Source organism: Pan paniscus, chromosome 2, assembly GCF_029289425.2.
Source record: "Pan paniscus chromosome 2, NHGRI_mPanPan1-v2.0_pri, whole genome shotgun sequence".
In the NCBI taxonomy this organism is placed as follows: domain Eukaryota; kingdom Metazoa; phylum Chordata; class Mammalia; order Primates; family Hominidae; genus Pan; species Pan paniscus.
The window spans coordinates 44,659,162-44,677,505 of NC_085926.1; the positions used below are offsets into that span (position 1 = coordinate 44,659,162).

The window sequence follows — 18,344 nt, forward strand, 5'->3', positions numbered from 1 at the left end:
ACAACTGAAATGATGAAAAGGAAAGAGCATTGTCTGCTGTAGCCTTCAAGGACACTGGGCTTGGAATTCAAAGTTCTAGCTTTCTGACCTGATTCTGTAATGTACAAACTGTGTGACACTGGTTGAGTTAACTTCTATAAGCCTGTTACCCTTGTCTGTAAGATGGCGATGGAATGTTAGAAAGAAAGGGAGAATGGATATTGGATAAGCAAATGCAAACTTACTAATAGTTACATCTTGCATAGAAAAACAGCAGACCTCCCTATGGCATATTCTTCATATAATCTCTTTTTTTACACCAAATATACTTTATTAGCACAAAAAAGCAGTCATAACAAGGCACAGCAAGCAGAAACATACATTAGCAGTCAAAGGGTTAGTGTTGTATACAAATATAGCTTTTCTTTTTTGCAGCCTTGGCGATAGCCATAAAGATGTAAAATAACATTCTGTAGCAGCAGGTAAGGAAACTATGAAGCACTCACCAGTGATACAGAGCACATTAACAAAAAGGCACAAGAATGGATTCGGCTACTTTAGTGCAAAATGTCTAGGACTGCAAATTCAGTTCAGTTATTAAGAAACAAATACTAGAACTTGATATAACTTCCAAAAGAGCTCACTCACGTAGTAGCACATATTATTCTAAGTGACAAAAACGTGCTAAGTTATTTACAGATATAATGGCTGTACAGTACCTTTTAAATCTGCAATTTAGGTTTCTGATTTTCCATTAAGAATTAACTGCACTGGGCTGGGCGCAGTGGCTCACGCCTGTAATCCCAGCACTTTGGGAGGCTGAGGCGGGTGGATCACGAGGTCAGGAAATCGAGACCATACTGGCCAACACGGTGAAACCCCGTCTCTACTAAAAGTACAAAAAATTAGCCGGGCGTGGTGGCGGGCGCCTGTAGTCCCAGCTACTCGGGAAGCTAAGGCAGGAGAATGGCATGAACCCGGGAGACAGAGCTTGCAATGAGTTGAGATCGCGCCACTGCACTCCAGCCTGGGCGACAGAGAGAGACTCCGTCTCAAAAAAAAAAAAAAAAAAGAATTAACTGCACTGAAATTCTATAAATTATACTTAAGCAATTCAGGTATGAGAGTTTACAAAAAAGAGATAAATACTGCCATCCAAATTATTAATTACAGTTCAACAATAACCTCAATATCAGCAACCAGCAACCATTGTAGTTACTATTATCTGACTTGCTTGGGCATCTTCTAGTCTCATGTACTTCATAGTTCACAAAATCATCCTGGACATAGGAAAAGATCCAACTTTTATGAAACAATTAGACTGTACATCAACTGAAAAAAAATCACACGCAAGACTGCATTGCAATAGGTATTTCAAATGCCTGTTTTAAGTTAAAGCACTCATTAAAAAAAAAAAAACAAAACCTAGGGCCTTTCAATAAAATTCTACTACTAGCTTTGTAAGTCTGAAATTTTAAGAATGGCTATTTAGAAAATCTGGTTTACTTAACAGTACCTTTTGCAGAAGAGAAAAGGCGTCTGATTATAAACTACATCAACAGTTAAGTGAACTGCACTATGCCCTTGTGGCCAGAAAATTGCATTTTTTTCTAAAATGAAGGCAGTCTTTTATTTATTTATTTTTTCGACTTCCAAAGCTTGATTTATAGTAAATACAAACATCATTACGTTTGGAAGATTGTAGAAAAACTCTTAGAAAAAATAATTTCAAACATTAGTCACACTGTTGAAATACTCATTCAATATTAATAATTTGTTCCTCAGTAAGAAATAGAATTCTTCATAACAAATGCCCCAGTGTTGCCTCACTCAAATACTACAGCCATTAAAAACCAAATTGTTAGTGAAATCGGCAAAATGTGTTTGTAGTCTTACTGAACACCTGTAGCTCTATCCTCTGTTATTCCAATCGGCACCATGTTTATCTGAACAAATAACAGCAGGTCGCATCTGACAGATACTAACACTAAGCTTACATACTGTATGAAAAAGCCTAACACTGCTACGTGTGTTTGCTGTAGGTGTACTGCCTGATGCTCATGAAAGCCGACCTAGTTAACACCCTTTGGGGACAGGAGAGTTTACTTTGCCTTGACTGGTTCTCGTTCTAACCAGCAAACGCTAACTTTGTGTTTATAATGATACTTTTTTTTTTTTTTTTTTTTTTGAGACGGAGCCTCCCTCTGTCGCCCAGGCTGGAGTGCAGTGGCGCAATCTCGGCTCACTACAAGCTCCGCCTCCCGGGTTCACCACATTCTCCTGCCTCAGCCTCCCGAGTAGCTGGGACTACAGGCCCAGCTAATTTTTTTTTTTTTAATTTTTTTTTTATTTTTAGTAGGGTTTCACCGTGTTAGCCAGGATGGTCTCGATCTCCTTCCCTCATGATCCGCCCGCCTCGGCCTCCCAAAGTGCTGGGATTACAGGCGTGAGCCACCGCGCCCGTTCTATAATGATACTTTTTTAAAAAGTCCTGTAACATTGAGGGTAGAGGGAGCCCATCAATTCCATCATACGTAGTGCATCTGCAGATTACTGTGCGACAGATATACCGCAGGCTAAAAGGAAAAGTCCTATTTAGTGATATAGCAAGCAATGGTTCAAAAAAACATGCACTAACTGAGATCTTTATAATGTTCTAAAAGTCCAGTTACAGTGGAGGAATGAAATATACACGGGTCATGGCATCGAAACTAAAGTTGTGATTCCACTGCTCAACTCGGGCATGCAGGGATCTATTGCAGAGGCGGAAACTCACAGAGTTTCCGGTAGTCCTCTTGTGCAGAGTCCCTGAGCAAAAACGTGCCTTCAGGTTTCCCTTCAGGAAGGGCTTCTGCTTCATAACGGTCCACCACTCCCCAGTAACAGGGATTCCCTGTAATTTGAAGCAAATCAGGCACAAGACCTATATGTAATCAATCTGTGTGTGGACTTTCCAAGCTCCTTGTCTGCTAACATGGGTATGGCTGTCTCCAGATATCTGACGCTGCTTCTACCTCCGTGACTGCAAACACAGGGTGGTTGTATCCTCTTCCGAGTCACAATTAACTTGTGGACCGTCCCCACTTATTTCAGTCATTCCGGGAGCTAACTTTGGTCCCAGTTTATATAATGGATTAACCTGTGCAGTAGCTTCAAATGTATGTACTTGTGCACTGGGAGGGGGATCAACCCCTTCTTCAATACTAAGCCGTCTTGTCTCTCTAAGCCTATCTTCTTCGTCTTCTGTAGAAACCAAAGATGGATCAAGTGTATCAAAAAATGTTGAATGTGGGCTCACAGGAGCTGTATGCTGTTTAATCAAATGCCATTTTTGGGCTAAATCTGAGCCAGCAGGAAAAGGGCATTTCTCAAGCATTAATTCAGAAAGATGGATTTTTCTTTTATTGGAAGAGAGAGGCTTTGACTGCTTGCTGTAAGTTCTCATGGGAAAACACTAGCCCACAGTATCCTGCAACGTCTTTCTCAGAGAGCGACTTCCTACAGTTCTGCTGGACACACTGTCCATGTCGTGTACAGAACTTACACCAGAGCGCCTCTCAATCCTTTGAAGTCCACTTCGAGTTCTACCAAACGTTTGATCAGTATCCAATGAACTCTAGGTCTTAGTAGAACAGGAATGTTTTTTCCTCGCACCCCATGGAGCATGTCGAGAGTAGGAATCTCTTCGTGCAACTCTTGTTCCTGGGGTAACACAAGAATCATTATCCTTTTTGATGCTTATTTCAACAATTTGAGGAATTTCGGTGGCACAATTTTGATTTCTCTTTGAAGAATTATTTGAAGGGCTTAATCCCAGTTGTAAGGCAACATCTTCTCTTAAGGGACGGCTTTGGTGCTGAGGAGTTGAGTCTCCTATGCTGATGTTTTTCTCTTTGACAGACAGACATTTGTCGGAGTTCATGTTAACATTTTCACCACAGCTTCCTCCTTCATGACCGAAGAGATTCTGACACCTGTATTTGAAGTTATTCCACATTTTCCCCACTTTATCCATTGATTATAAAATCATCGGGGGCGCACGGGGCAGCCTCATCCAGGACACCTAAGGCCAGGCAGGACGGGCCTGGACGGCGCAGTCACCTACAGGGCGAGTCCACCCACCCTCCGGTGCGTCCCGTCCCCTCCGACTGCCCAGCGAGCGCAGCCTCGCTTCCTCCGGACTGAGCCTGGGGACCCCAGCTCCACCGGATGCCCCCACCAGGCCCCTACCACCTTCCCTGGTGCCTCCCCCTCTGCACCGGTTTCCCCTTCCCTCTCCTCTCAACCCGTCCCCCACCCCGCCGCCCAGAATGGAAAATACCTTCATATAATCTCTTTTGGTGGGGGTCAAGTAAATATGATTTAGAAGGAGTTTCTATTTCTCACAGGGAAGCAACATTCATCTCTGGAATGTACACTTTAGGTAATCTGGGGGAAGAAAGGTAATTTTCCAGCAGTTTTAGCTCTCAAACAAGCAATATACATCTATGTGGAGTAACTATTTCCTGTAACTTGTTGGAAGTTGATGGTGACCTAGTCATTTATCAAATATTGATTGAATGCCTAGTATGTCAGCCATGCTCTAGGTGCTAGGGATATAGTATGAACGAAACAGAGAAGGCCCCTGCCTTCATACAGCTTACATTCTACCAAGGGAGATAACAATTGGATAGAGTGAGCCGAAGAAATGGGAATATGCCAGCTAGGTGGTACATCCTTTCAGATGTGCAGAGAGCTTGCTTTCTGGATTTAATCTATGGTATCCTCATTTTTCAGTTTATCAAAAATGCCAATAATCTAAATTTCACCTGTTTCTGATTAATGAATTCAACAAGTATTTATTGAATGCCTTCTCTACCAATCATTGTGCTAAACATTGAGATATAATGATAAATAATAGCTCCATATAGCTGATTAGAGTTGTATAAAAATGAACTGATTGGGTCTTTCACAGTTGTCCTTGGGTGGGATGCTACTTGTGTGTATCTTCCTAACAATACCTACGAAAGAAGTACAAGTGTATGCATTTAGGGGGGCACTGAATAGAAGGTTAGCTAGAGCTAGAATAACTAATAGTGATATGTGAGTGTAAAGACCCATAAGGGCAACAGTCTAGGTGGTCAAGTGAGAATTGGCATTGGGATTTGAAGAACCAGGATAAATTGGATAGCTGAGGTTAGGGAGAGCAGGTAGAAGGAAGGGAGAGTATTCCAAAGGGAAAATCCTGGGAAAAAGATCTAGAGTCAGGAACAGGCAAGGGATTTCAGGGGGCCAATGGGAATTCAGTAACTTTAGAGCAGAATGTATATGATAGCCAAATAAGAGATGTTGATATTGAGGTCAGTTTGTGTGGGCCTAGATTGGGAGTTTGTCCTTTATTCTAACATAACAGGGGATCACTCAAGGTTCTTAATAGAGACTATTTTAAGCAGATAGAATATACTAGTTTCTTGTTGAGATGGCCCATTCCGGCTCCTACCCAGCATCCTTTCCATCCCCAACGTCTCCCTCTACAGTTTTCCTGAGGGTTGAGGTAGCCACTGTGTTTCAGGCCAAGATAGTTGTTAATGGGATATCAGGAACGCGACTGGGCTTGACGGGAAGCAAGGCTGGAGTTACAGGCTGGGCTTGGCGGGAAACAAAGCTGGAGTTACAAGCTGGGTTTGGAGGGAACGCCTTCTTCTAGGGTCCCATAGAGATGTTCCTCCCGCTTCCTAGAGAATCAGAGAATGGATGCGCGAGCTCGCTGCTGACGCACTACCGGCCGCGCCACCATTCTTCCGGTTTCAGAAGTTAAGGCTGGTGTCCTGGCCCCAGTCCACCTCTGGGAGCGCCTGCGCCGCTCCGCGGAGAGTCCGTGGATCTCACAGTGAGCGAGTTGGGACCCAGGGAGGGGAAAAGAGAGGACCCTGGCGAGCCACTGCTGGGGCAGCGGGCTGGAGGGTTATCTGGGAAGTCAGCCCCGGCCTCAGTCCTCCCCAGGTTGCTGCCTACGCGTGCTGCCCGGACCTAGGGCACTCCTAGCGGCTCGGCCCGCCCAGTCTGCAGCCTCAGCACTGCAGACTCCAAGGCCCAGCACAGTGCCCGGCACAGAGGAGATGCCTAGGAAAATGGCGGAGTGAATGAATTAATGAGTGAATGAATGATGGATAGATGATCAAGACAGACCTAGGACCCATGTCAGGAAACGAGGTCCTGGGGATCAGATACCAGTTTCTTCCCCCGGCTGATCCTGTAGCTCCGAAACTTGTTTAGAGCCTGTTTTTATAGGAGACGGCAAATAGCGTAAAGTGCACTCGTTGAGAGTCTTGAGACCTGAGTTACAATTCTGGAGGGTACAGAAATCTCTAAAGTACTGTCTGGAAGTCTGTTCCTTGCTTCTTCACAAAGCTCAGTTGACAGCTTGTATGTGATAGCATGTATGCAAACCTTAATGCCTCCCAATGAAGGGTTACTATCCATTATATGCCAAACATTACCCCGAATTTAGTGGCTAGGCTACAAAAGAGTGACATCGGAGACTGCCACATGTAAAGATGCTTCCAGTCTTGTGTAGGACGATAAGGGCATAAGCAGATTTTGGTGGTAATATTTTAAACTACATTTATTTAGCACTTACTGTATACCAGGCACTATTTGAAGCATTTGTGCTAATTGATTTAATCTTCACAACAGCGTATTGCGTGTACAGTTTTGTTTTTTGGTTTTTGGTTTGTTTTTTTTTTTTTTGAGACGGGATTTCACTCTTGTTGCCCAGGCTGGAGTGCAACGGGGTGATCTGGGCTCACCACAACCTCTGCCTCCCGGGTTCAAGCGATTCTCCTGCCTCAGCCTCCCGAGTAGCTGGGATTACAAGCATGCGCCGCCACACCTGGTTAATTTTGTATTTTTAGTAGAAACGGGGTTTCACAGTGTTGGTCAGGCTGGTCGCGAACTCCCAACCTCAAGTGATCCGCCCGCCTTGGCCTCCCAAAGTTCTGGGATTATAGGCGTGAAACACCGCGCCAGGCCTATGTGTAGTTTTTAAGTGAGGGAACTGAGGTACAGAGAGAATAGAAAATTTGTCCCAGATCACATTGCTAAGTGACCCAAGGCTGCATAAGAGATAAAGTGTACTGCCACAGCTTGGGTGAGTGCACTGTTTGGTGCCAAAATGCAGACCAAGAAGGGCTTCAGAGAGGAGTACATTTCAATGTGGTCTCGTTGGAGGGATTGTTAAAAATTCTGGAAAAACTTCATCTAGCTTACCTAGATTCCTTTAGCTAATTATTGAGGGGTAAGGAGGTGGCATCTGGGGAAAAGCTTACAAGGTAGAGGGAGGAAGCCAGCTCTCTAATAGGTTAGCAGGATAGGGCTATTAAGAGCCTGTTTCCTTTTTACCTTTCACCATAATACTCAGCTTTCCCCAGATCTGCAGAGGGATCTTTTTAGCATCTTAAAATCACTAACAGCCAGATTATTCCACAATAGGCATTTGTAGAAGCACCTGTACATTACTTTCTGGGCAACTTATAGACCTAGGAGTCAGCAAATATGGACCAAATTTGGTCTGCCACTTTTTTTGGTAAAACTGTTTTATTAAAACACAGGCAAGCTCATTCAGTACATATTGTCTATTTCTGTTTTCAGACTACAAAGGCAAAGTTGAATAGTTGAGACAGAGACTGTATTTTCCATTTAACCCATTAAACCTAAAAAAAATTGCTTTCTGGCCTGTTACAGAAAATGTTTGCTGACCCTTGACATTGACAAACTGCTGACAGCTCAGATGATCCATGATTGGAACGATGTGGTCATCACCAAGATGTCTTTCTTTCTCCGTAGGTTTTAGTATCAACCATAATAGCATCTAACCCCTGTTGAGTGCCTGCCATCGAGTAGATATCTTTTTGAATGCTTTATGTGAATTAACTCATCAAGGATTCACAGATTATCAGAGCTGGAATGACCCGTAAATATTGTCTAATTTGTCACCCTTTTCAGATAAATAGCCTGTCATGTAGGCCCACTCACATGGGCTATTGGCAGAGCAAACTTTCCTGAGTCCCAATCCAGTCTACTATCATCTTGTGAATGGGAGGCCAATACCATAGCCATTGGATCTGGCATTTTGTTTTTGTTTTTGTTTCTGGGTTTTTAAAAAGTAACTTTTTCTACCTATAAAAATAATATATGTTTATTGAAGGAGAAGTAAAAATATAGAAGAGTATAAAGCACAAACTAAAGTGACCCATTAACTGACCTAGAGATAAATGTGTTAATATTTTGGTGGGTTTTCTTTATGTCTTTTTTAAATGTGTGTGTTTTATCTGTTTATTAACAATAGTTTCTGTTTATTGAGTGCTTAATGCCAGTATATGCGTGCATATTTCTTGTTTTTTAGTGTTTTGTATCTTCCTGTTTTAACATATTATATTTTCTCATGAATATTCTTTGAAATTATGATTTTTGATACTTTCATAATCTATCTTTGCTAGTCTATCAATGTTTATTTGCCTGTTTATTTAACAATTGTAGTAATAGTGTGATCTTTGTACATAAATCTCTGGCCATCTCTGATTATGCTTTTTCACTTTTTCTTTGATTACAGAAGTTAGTTGTTCCTATGGGAAAATTTTCAAACATTACAAAAAGATAGGCCTTAAGGCAAAAGTTTACCATAATTTTATTCTTCAGATATGATCACAATAAATAATTTGTTATATATTATTATAGATTTGTTATTTTTTTAAAAGTAGAGCAAAATATAGATAATAGAGGACATTTGAGGAAATTATTCACAATTCATTATTTTACCACAGTGATGATTATTTTTCCTTCTTGATCTTATTCAGATGTATTTTTAATTTTTAATTTTTGAGAGGGATCTCACTCTGTCATCCAGGTTGGAATGCAATGGTGCTATCACAGCTCACTGCTACCTCTACCTCCCATGTTCAAGTGATCCTTCCACCTCAGCCTCCTGAGTAGCTGAAACCACAAGCATGACACATGTATATTTTAACAAACATATATTTTACATTATATTACTACTTGAAATTTTACTATACTGGGTTTTTTCAACATATGGCATAAATATTTTTTCCCAATAAACACATATTTTCATTTTTAATTATCTTAATGTCTAAATAATTTTCACCAACTAGAAGTACCATAATTTGCTAATCCTCAGTGTCCACCAGTAGAAAAACTTTTATTTCCATGTACATTTCAGGGGATATTTTTACAAGTAACAGAAGAATTCTGTTTCTCTTCTCTCTGGAAATTTACTTCTTTCTGAGAAAATTCTATTTGTAGAATTACTAGGTCAAAGAATATAGTCTTTTTTTTTTTTTTTTTTTTTTTGAGACGGAGTTTCGCTCTTGTTGCCCAAGCTGGAGTGCAGTGGCGTGATCTCGGCTCACTGTAGCCTCTGCCCCCTGGGTTCAAGCAATTCTCCTGCCTCAGCCTCCTGAGTAGCTGAGATTACAGGTGCCTGCCACTGCGCCCGGCTAATTTTTTGTATTTTTTAGTAGAGAAGTGGTTTCACCATGTTGGGCAGGCTGGTCTTGAACTCCTGACCTCAGGTGATCCACCTGCCTTGGCCTCCCAAAGTGCTGGGATTACAGGTGTGAGCCACTGCGCCCAGCCAAATATAGTCATTTTTTATGGCATACTGATGACTCTGAGGTACACTACAGGTGGTGTATATACAAAATGAGCATTCTGTTCTGAATTCCTGTATCCACAAAATGTTGATCACAGCATCCTAACTATAACTGAAGCTACAACTTTCACACCTGATGTATATTGCCAGATTAGCTCCAGAAAGATGGTACCAACTTACATTTGCACCGGTATGTGAGAAACTCCCTGCACCTTTGTGAATCTTGAGTGTAGCATTAAAAATAGATTTTCCAGTTTGATGTAAAAATTGATTCTTCATTCTTTCAGTTTCCATTTCCTTGTTTACCATAAAGATGGAACATTGTTTTGATATGTTTATTGGCCTTTTGTAATTCTTGGTGTATTTTTTGTATTTTCCATTTTTCTCTCAGTTCATCTTTTTTTCTTACTCATTTGTAAGAAGTCTTTATTAGGTCTGTCTATCCCTTGATATATAACTGAAAAATACTTTTTTAAAGCTTGTTTTTCTTCATTTTCTTTGTATTTTGGATATACAGAGTATTGTTTTTATGTGGTCAGATTTATCAATTTTTGTCCTATCCATTTTGCATCATGCTTGAAAGTGCTAACCCTAGAATGAATTATTGGTCATACTTTATTTTGTGGTTTTACTTTTTTTATTTAACCCTTTAATTGGTTTGGGTTTATTTTGGTGTGTGGCGTGATATAGTAATTGCACTTTTTTTTCCAGGTAGTTAGCAATGGTGCCAACTTGATTTAGGAATTATCTATCTTTTTGTGATTAGAAATGCTGCTTTTATCATATATTAAATTATTTTTATTTACATCTCTTAGAGGATTAGAGATATTTTATTTAATTAATTTATTTTTGAGACAGGATCTTGTTTTGTTGCCCAGGCTGGAGTGAAGTGATGCAATCTTTTTTTTTTTTTTTTTTTTTTGAGATGGAGTTTCGCTCTTGTCGCCCAGGCTGGAGTGCAATGACACGATCCATCCTCACCACCACAACCTCCGCCTCCCGGGTACAAGGGATTCTTCTGCCTCAGCCTCCCAAGTAGCTGGGATTACAGGCATGTGCCACCATGCCTGGCTAATTTTGTATTTTTAGTAGAGACAGGGTTTCTCCATGTTGGTCAGGCTGGTCTCGAACTTCCAACTTCAGGTAATCCACCTGCCTCAGCCTCCCAAAGTGCTGGGATTACAGGCATGAGCCACCACACCTGGCCAATGCAATCATATTAATAGCTCACTGCAGCCTCGAACTCCTGGGCTCAAGTGATCCTCCCGCCTTAGTAGCTATGACTATAGGTACACACCACTACACCCAACTTAATTTTTGTTTTTTTGTAGAGGTGAAGTTTTCTATGTTGCCTAGGCTGGTTTCAAACTTCTGGCCTAAAGTGATCTTCCCACCTTGGCCTCCTAAAGTGCTAGGATTACAAGTGTGAGCTACCTCACCTTGCTGGGCTTAGAGATCTTTTAAGTGTTTAGACTCACTGTTGGAGTTTTCCTAGCCACATTGCTTTAAAGATTTTATCTGTTACTCCTGTGATTTCAAGTACTTTTTTTATGTCTAAAACTCTTCAGGCCACACCTCTCTCCTCTCTTTCAGCTGTGTATGCCCTGTTACACTTTCTATTTGGATATTTGAGACTAAAGATAACTTATTCCTTTCCAGAGCAGTGTACCAGTGTCACTAAAGATCACTGTCATCTCCCAAAACTGGCTAATTATCCTTGACATCTCCCTCTCTCACCCTTCCCACCAATATTCATTCGTTCTGGTTGATCCTTTCTCTTAATCCAGTCCCCATACTGGACTACTGAAATAGCCTCACAAGGGATCTTCAAGCCTTCACCTTGCCCTCCCACTCCTCACCACTACGCATATTATCTGTTGCTGTAGACAGAGGAATATGTTTCCTTAAAACAGTGGATCTAATCATGTCATGTATTCTATCAAACTGTTTCAAATCCTTATTATGGCTTTCTCTTCACTTTAGGGTAAAGTCCTTAAAATGTTTTTTAGCGTTCTGTTTGAACTGGCTTGCCTCAGACTTTTATGTCTCATTTCTGGTGTTTAATACTTGGGCATTACTATGTCTCCTTTATTCCTCCAAAGTACTGAGCTTGATTCCTTTTGTATGTTCATTTTGTCTCTCTTCTTTTCCCTTTCACACGTCTAAAGGGGACCCAGACTATATTAGGTCCCCTGTGCTTTACATTCTGTAGCACCCCATACTTGCAGTTTTGTAACTCCCATATTTGAAATGATTCATTTAATGTCTTTGTCCAGCTATGACACAAGTTGGAGCCAGATAGGGTGTCTGGCTTCTTTTTCCAGCATCTAGCACTGATTAGTTACCCAAATGCAACTCTGCTTGCATTAGTCTCTGAGTCTCTGTAGGATTGTATAGTAGCTTACAGGTTCCTTTATGTTCTTCCTGTGAATGAGAATCAGAATCAGGAAAACCAGGTAGGATCATCTTCTTTTTTTTTTTTTTTTTTTTTTTTTTTTTTTTTTTTTTTTTGAGATGGAGTCTTGCTCTGTCGCCCAGGCTGGAGTGCAATGGCGCAATCTCAGCTTACTGCAGCATCTGCTTCCTGGGTTCAAGTGATTCTCCCGCCTCATTCTCCCGAGTAGCTGGGATTACAGGCACCTGCCATCATGCCCAACTAATTTTTGTATTCTTATAGAGACAGGGTTTCTCCATGTTGGCCAGGCTGGTCTCAAACTCCTGACCTCAGGTGATCCGCCTGCCTCGGCCTCCCAAAGTGCTGGGATTACAGGCGTAAGCCACTGCTCCTGGCCAAGGATCTTCTTAAATCTTTAAAACTCAATGCAGAAGCACAGACTTCACTGAGAAGTCCACAAGACCAAGCTTATTATGTACTTGAGCAGACTTATTTTATTCTTTCATGTCTTCCAAGTTCTTGACTCTGGTAAAATCATATCTGGATCTTCCCTTTTTCCTTGAATAATGCTGCCAGTTCTGCTTCTCACTTCAAGGTTAAATGGAGAGATATTTTTGAATGAACAGTTTTGGTATTGATATTTTTAAGAAGCAGCATTTATAGAAACTGGTATTTTTGCAACTTTTTTGTAAGTCAAAACTTATTTCACAGTTAAATTTATTTCTGTTTCTTTTTAACTGCAGCCTGCCCTCTGACACTAAGCTATACCTGAAGAAAAACTGTTTAATTGATATGACATCTTGAAGAAGGGACAATCAGTGTGTCTCTAGTTTGTATCAAGTAGATAGCATTCCCTAACACTATCTCAGCTCCTTGGCATTTGGTAGAAGTGGGTAAATCAGACTTAATGCACAAGCTTTGCTATGAGGACATTTTGCTATACAACTTTTAACTATATTAACTGGCTTTTCATATAGATTATTGTATGATGGCCAGAGTGTACTAATTGATGTGAATATTCCTATTCGTTTAATCTTTATAATTATAGAAAGGTAATGAATAACATTCTGATTTACTTATCAAGTGCTTAAATATTTGATAGTATGTTAGTCTGATGTTACCACTTCTTGAACAGCTGGCAAATGGGGTGTGAACCTAGGAGGCTACAAGCCAATGCTGATTTTTGCGGATGCTTCCACATTGTTATCCTGAGAGTTACTGTGTGTGTTGTTAGATAGTGTCCCTAGGCAAGAGCTCTTTGTTTTTGTTCTGTTTACTGGGGCAGTAATATTCCCTCCCTCCCTGCACCTTTTTTCCCCATGAGCAGGGTTCCCAGTTTTCCAGACCTGAAGTGTTTTCCAATCAAAGCGAAGAGACGATCTGTGGATGTTGAATATGCAAGGAGCTGAAGAGAGAGACATTAGAAGAGAGACTTGTCCAGGTGAGTGAGCAAGGGACAAGCAGTGGGAGAAATAGCCAACAGGAAGCCTTTGGAAATTTTAGAGGACAAGCTGGGTGAGGCTCAGGAGATAAAATAACTGTCTCTTATAGGGATGTTGGGGACAGGGGTGGGTGAACATGTCTGGGGCCAACTTTTCCCCAGTACTAATTTTATCATTCTCATTTCTAGCATTTTCCTGTTTACATTCTCCCACTCTCCACTCTGGATACAAACCATTCATGTTTCCTGTCTTGCCCTAATCTCAGCCTGTGTGTTGGGTGTTGTTTTTCATTTATCTCCATTGTCTCATTCTCTTGCTCCTTGGGTGTCTGTAGCTACCCCTTCCATGGGAGTTCCTCGTTAATGGTGATCACATTACCCTAATGCATATCTCTTCTACCAGTTACAACTCTAACTTACTTGCCACACTTGCTGTTACTGGCCCTTCATCATAGGCCATTACTGAGGTCTGCCAAAAGTTAAGGTCTTACAGTTTCAGGGGCCTTCACTCTGCCCTGTACAGGAGATATTCATTCTGCTGTTTTCTTTCAGGCTGGGTAAACAAGAACAAGCCTGCTCCAGAGCAGGATGTCTGTAAAATTGACTCATCAGGGATAGTAGTAAAGAGGTTCCAAGAGGATGAATACCAAGATTCTACATTTGAAGAAAAATATGCATGTGAGGGCATGAAGGAAAACTCTCCTAGGGAGATTGCTGAATCATGCCTTTTCCAGGAAGGAGGTTTTGGGAGAATAACTTTCATCCACAAAGAAGCACCCCCTGAAATTATTAGTCAAGGATATAATTTTGAGAAAAGCTTGCTTTTGACCTCAAGCCTTGTTACACGTCTCAGGGTTTCTACAGAAGAGAGTCTGCATCAGTGGGAAACAAGTAATATACAAACCAATGATATTTCAGACCAAAGTAAATGTCCAACTCTCTGCACACAGAAAAAATCTTGGAAATGTAATGAATGTGGAAAAACCTTTACTCAGAGCTCATCCCTTGCCCAACATCAGAGAACTCATACTGGAGAGAGACCCTACGCATGTGAGGAATGTGGGAAAGCCTTTAGTCGTAGTTCATTCCTTGTTCAACATCAAAGAATTCACACTGGAGTGAAACCATATGGATGTGAGCAGTGTGGGAAAACATTTCGATGTCGATCATTTCTTACTCAGCATCAAAGAATTCACACTGGAGAGAAACCTTATAAATGCAACGAATGTGGGAATTCCTTCCGCAATCACTCACATCTCACTGAACACCAGAGAATTCACACTGGAGAGAAACCTTATAAATGTAATAGGTGTGGGAAGGCATTCAATCAGAATACACACCTTATTCATCATCAGAGAATTCACACTGGTGAGAAGCCTTACATATGCAGTGAATGTGGCTCTTCTTTTCGAAAACACTCAAATCTTACACAACATCAGAGAATTCACACTGGGGAAAAACCCCATAAATGTGATGAATGTGGGAAAACTTTCCAAACAAAGGCAAACCTCTCTCAGCATCAGAGAATTCATACTGGAGAGAAACCCTATAAATGTAAAGAATGTGGCAAAGCCTTTTGTCAGAGCCCATCTCTTATTAAACACCAGCGAATTCATACTGGAGAAAAACCATATAAGTGTAAAGAATGTGGCAAAGCGTTTACTCAGAGCACCCCACTCACTAAACATCAGAGAATACATACAGGGGAGAGACCCTACAAATGCAGTGAATGTGGTAAAGCCTTCATTCAGAGCATTTGCCTTATTCGGCACCAGAGAAGTCACACTGGAGAAAAACCCTATAAATGCAATGAATGTGGAAAGGGCTTTAATCAGAACACCTGCCTCACTCAGCATATGAGAATTCATACTGGAGAGAAGCCCTATAAATGTAAAGAATGTGGGAAAGCCTTTGCTCATAGCTCATCTCTTACTGAACATCATAGAACTCACACTGGTGAGAAGCTCTATAAATGTAGTGAGTGTGAGAAAACCTTCCGCAAGTATGCACACCTTAGTGAACATTACAGAATTCACACTGGTGAGAAGCCTTATGAGTGTATTGAGTGTGGAAAGTTCTTCAGACATAGTTCAGTCCTTTTCAGACATCAGAAACTTCACAGTGGTGACTAATGCTGCCATTTAGGTTATGACAGTTTCTCTAGCGAGGATGACTACGAATCTGACTGGGAATAGAGGGGCAGGTAGAGTTCCTGGAGGGAAGGATGAAGGAGCCTTGGCTACTGTACTCTGAGAGGAATGTTTCCAGAAATGGAGGTGGGAGCTTAGGGAATGCAGAGCCTACTTGAGGTGGGCATCTGGGAATACAGGGTAGAAAGAAATTCCTGCTTTTCAGATAAAGCCTACACATTGCCACTGTCTCCCCATGTGACTCTTACAGCTTGAGGAGGCATTTGTTAGCACTTCTGTTCACTTTACTACATCCTGCCCCACATTCTGACTTGTCACCCATTTTCGTTGGCTGGCAGGTTGAGATGTTTTTCTTAAACACTGCCTGTCAGTGTGAAGTGGCATAGCTCTGATGTAGTGCTAAGTCTAGCCTCCAGATTTGAGGCAGCCCTGACCATGCTACCATGGGGGAGGCTCCCAACCTGTGGAAGTGGTCCTGTGAAAAGGAGACAGAAACAAGTAAGAGCCAAAAAAAAAAAAAAAATCCATATCCATTCATTAAAAAAATGAGATATAAAGCAACAACTGGGCTGACCTCTATAGATCTGCCAGTAAAGAAGGCTTTCTTTCATTATCAGGGTGAAGGTCTTTCCTGATTCTTCCAAGCTTTGAGGTGACTCAGAGCTAAGAATGAAATGGGAGACCAAGTTAGAATTCATGATACTGGTTTATGGGGAGGCAGTCATACCTGTTCAGAGAACCAGGAAGACTCAATATCTCAGAGGAAATATGGTTACCCAGGAAAGAAATGGTCTGCTAGAGTGATAAGACTCAGAACAGGAAGCCTGCATGTGACTGAGCAAGTCACCTACATAACCCTGCCTGTACTAAGGTGTACACCTGTCTATTGTAAGTTTGCCTAGGCTGTTGGTGTACAGAGACCAGAGGAGAGAGACACACTAGGACTAACAATGTCCTAACAAAATGATACTTAGTTTGTTGGTCTTTAGGAGAAAGCATTAGTAATGAAAGAAGAAAGAATTTTCAGTTGGTTGGACATTGGGGCTGCTTAAGAAAGTGTTGACATTTGTCGTGGAATGACTTTGGAAAGACTTCTAAAAGAATCTTTTTCAAATCCCTGAAAATCAGGATAGCACATTTTGCTACTGACTGTGACAGTGTTTTATTCTTTTGAGAGAAATGACATAGTTTTCCCTTTATTTCCCAAATTCCTTTCATGTTCTTAACTGCTACCCAGAAATTGAGCTTCAGAAGATTGAGGATAGCCTTTGATTGATATTTAAAATAATTTCTAAGCTGTGAAGCTTATAGCATTTTTAAAGTATGGCTGTTAAAAACACTAAATTAAGTTGATTCTGGAATGCTTGGTTATTTGGAACTCATCATTTTTTTTTTTTTTTTTTTCTAGAGCAGTTGCCTTGTAGGGATAGGTTTGGGCCATGAATTACCATTAATGGGAGTATCGTATAAATATATATCTTTTTCACTTTCTATGAAGATTATGTTCTTAAAACCTACCACCAGTGAAGTCATAATTGAGAAAATTAATACACTATGGGTAAAAATAATGCTGTAAAACCTTTCTAAATATGTTCGTGAAAATATTATTTTACCAAAAGCAAAAATGTATTTATACCTCCTAGATAAAAACTGCATAATTAATTACTGGCACATAATACATGTTCAGTAAATATTTATTTCATGAGTTATATCAACTATTGCCCAACAGAACCTTTCTTGGAACTTCCTGATGAATAGTTATTTATAGCAATATTTGTACACCATCTTGAGAATTATGAGTGGAGATTAGAATAGGGAGAGTTTTCTTAAGAAAGAAACAACAAAACTTTAAAGATATCTCAGGAGGCTGAGGCACAAGAATCACTTGAACCTGGGAGGTGGAGGCTGCAGTCAGCCGAGATTGTGTCTGTGCACTCCAGCCTGGGAGACAGAGTGAGACTTTTTCTAGAAAAAAAAAAAAAAAAGATATCCATAAGTTCTTGTGGGAAAGATTTTCTCAAGTGAAACAGACTTTATCCTGAATTTTTAATTCTCAGGCTGAGAAAATATGGCATGTTTTTACCTTCTGGGGAAACAGTTAAATAACTGTTCTTTCCACTACCCTGACCCCATATTCTCACACTTGGACTTATGTGCTCCCGATTTTCTCTCAGTTGCTGGCCCATGATGTATCTAGTCTCTCCAGCATGGCCCCAAACCTAGTCATTGCCCTCACCCTCAGTTTTCCCTCTTATTCAATCTTCATATCCATTCAACCACTATGTCCTGTTGAAGTTATCTGCTATCTCTGGAAGCCATCTCCACTGCAGTTATTGTAGTCCAGTCCCCTACTCCCTAATTTATTTTCTAGACTATTTTATTTTTAATTTTAATTTTTTTTTTTGAGACAGGATCTCACTCTGTTGTCCAGGCTGGAATGCAATGGCATGGTCTCTGCTTACTGCAAACCCCCACCTCCCAGGCTCAAGCGATCCTCCCACTTCAGCCTCCCAAGTAGCTGGGACTACAGGCATGTGCCACTATCCTTGGCTAATTTTTATATTTTTTTGTAGTGATGGGTTTCACCATGTTGCTCAGGCTGGTCTCGGACTCCTGGGCTCAAGCAATCTGCCTGCCTCAGCCACCCAAAGTGCTGGGATTATAGGCATGAGCCACTGTGCCTGGACTTCCTATTTAAAAATTTATCTACCAGTCTTCCAGTTTCTTGCCCCA

General features: G+C 40.9%; 1 protein-coding gene and 1 pseudogene across 3 annotated transcripts; one reads left to right on the forward strand and one right to left on the reverse strand.

Annotated features, from left to right (window-relative positions):
* Window positions 1-336: 336 nt before the first annotated feature.
* On the reverse strand, window positions 337-3,994 carry LOC100979426 (suppressor of cytokine signaling 5-like; annotated as a pseudogene).
* A 1,481-nt stretch (window positions 3,995-5,475) lies between these two features.
* Window positions 5,476-17,287, forward strand: ZNF502 (zinc finger protein 502). 3 transcript variants are annotated; one of them, XM_008961543.4, is made up of 4 exons: window positions 5,476-5,848; window positions 7,702-7,799; window positions 13,348-13,461; window positions 14,014-17,287. In XM_008961543.4, the coding sequence occupies exons 3-4, from the start codon at window positions 13,407-13,409 to the stop codon at window positions 15,591-15,593; spliced, it is 1,635 nt and encodes a 544-aa protein (XP_008959791.1). In that variant the 5' UTR covers window positions 5,476-5,848; window positions 7,702-7,799; window positions 13,348-13,406; the 3' UTR covers window positions 15,594-17,287. The 3 variants fall into 3 exon arrangements, with proteins under 3 accessions (XP_008959791.1, XP_057157689.1, XP_008959789.1); XM_057301706.2 differs by lacking the exon at window positions 7,702-7,799 and having other exon boundaries at window positions 5,476-5,852; XM_008961541.4 differs by lacking the exon at window positions 7,702-7,799.
* The last annotated feature ends 1,057 nt before the right edge of the window (window positions 17,288-18,344 follow it).

Excerpts from the sequence above, each read along its gene's own strand:
- ZNF502 (XM_057301706.2), top strand. The coding sequence starts at position 13,407 with ATGTTGAATATGCAAGGAGCTGAAGAGAGAGACATTAGAAGAGAGACT. Across the intron at positions 13,462-14,013 it reads TAGAAGAGAGACTTGTCCAG|GCTGGGTAAACAAGAACAAG; the intron begins GTGAGTGAGCAA and ends GTTTTCTTTCAG.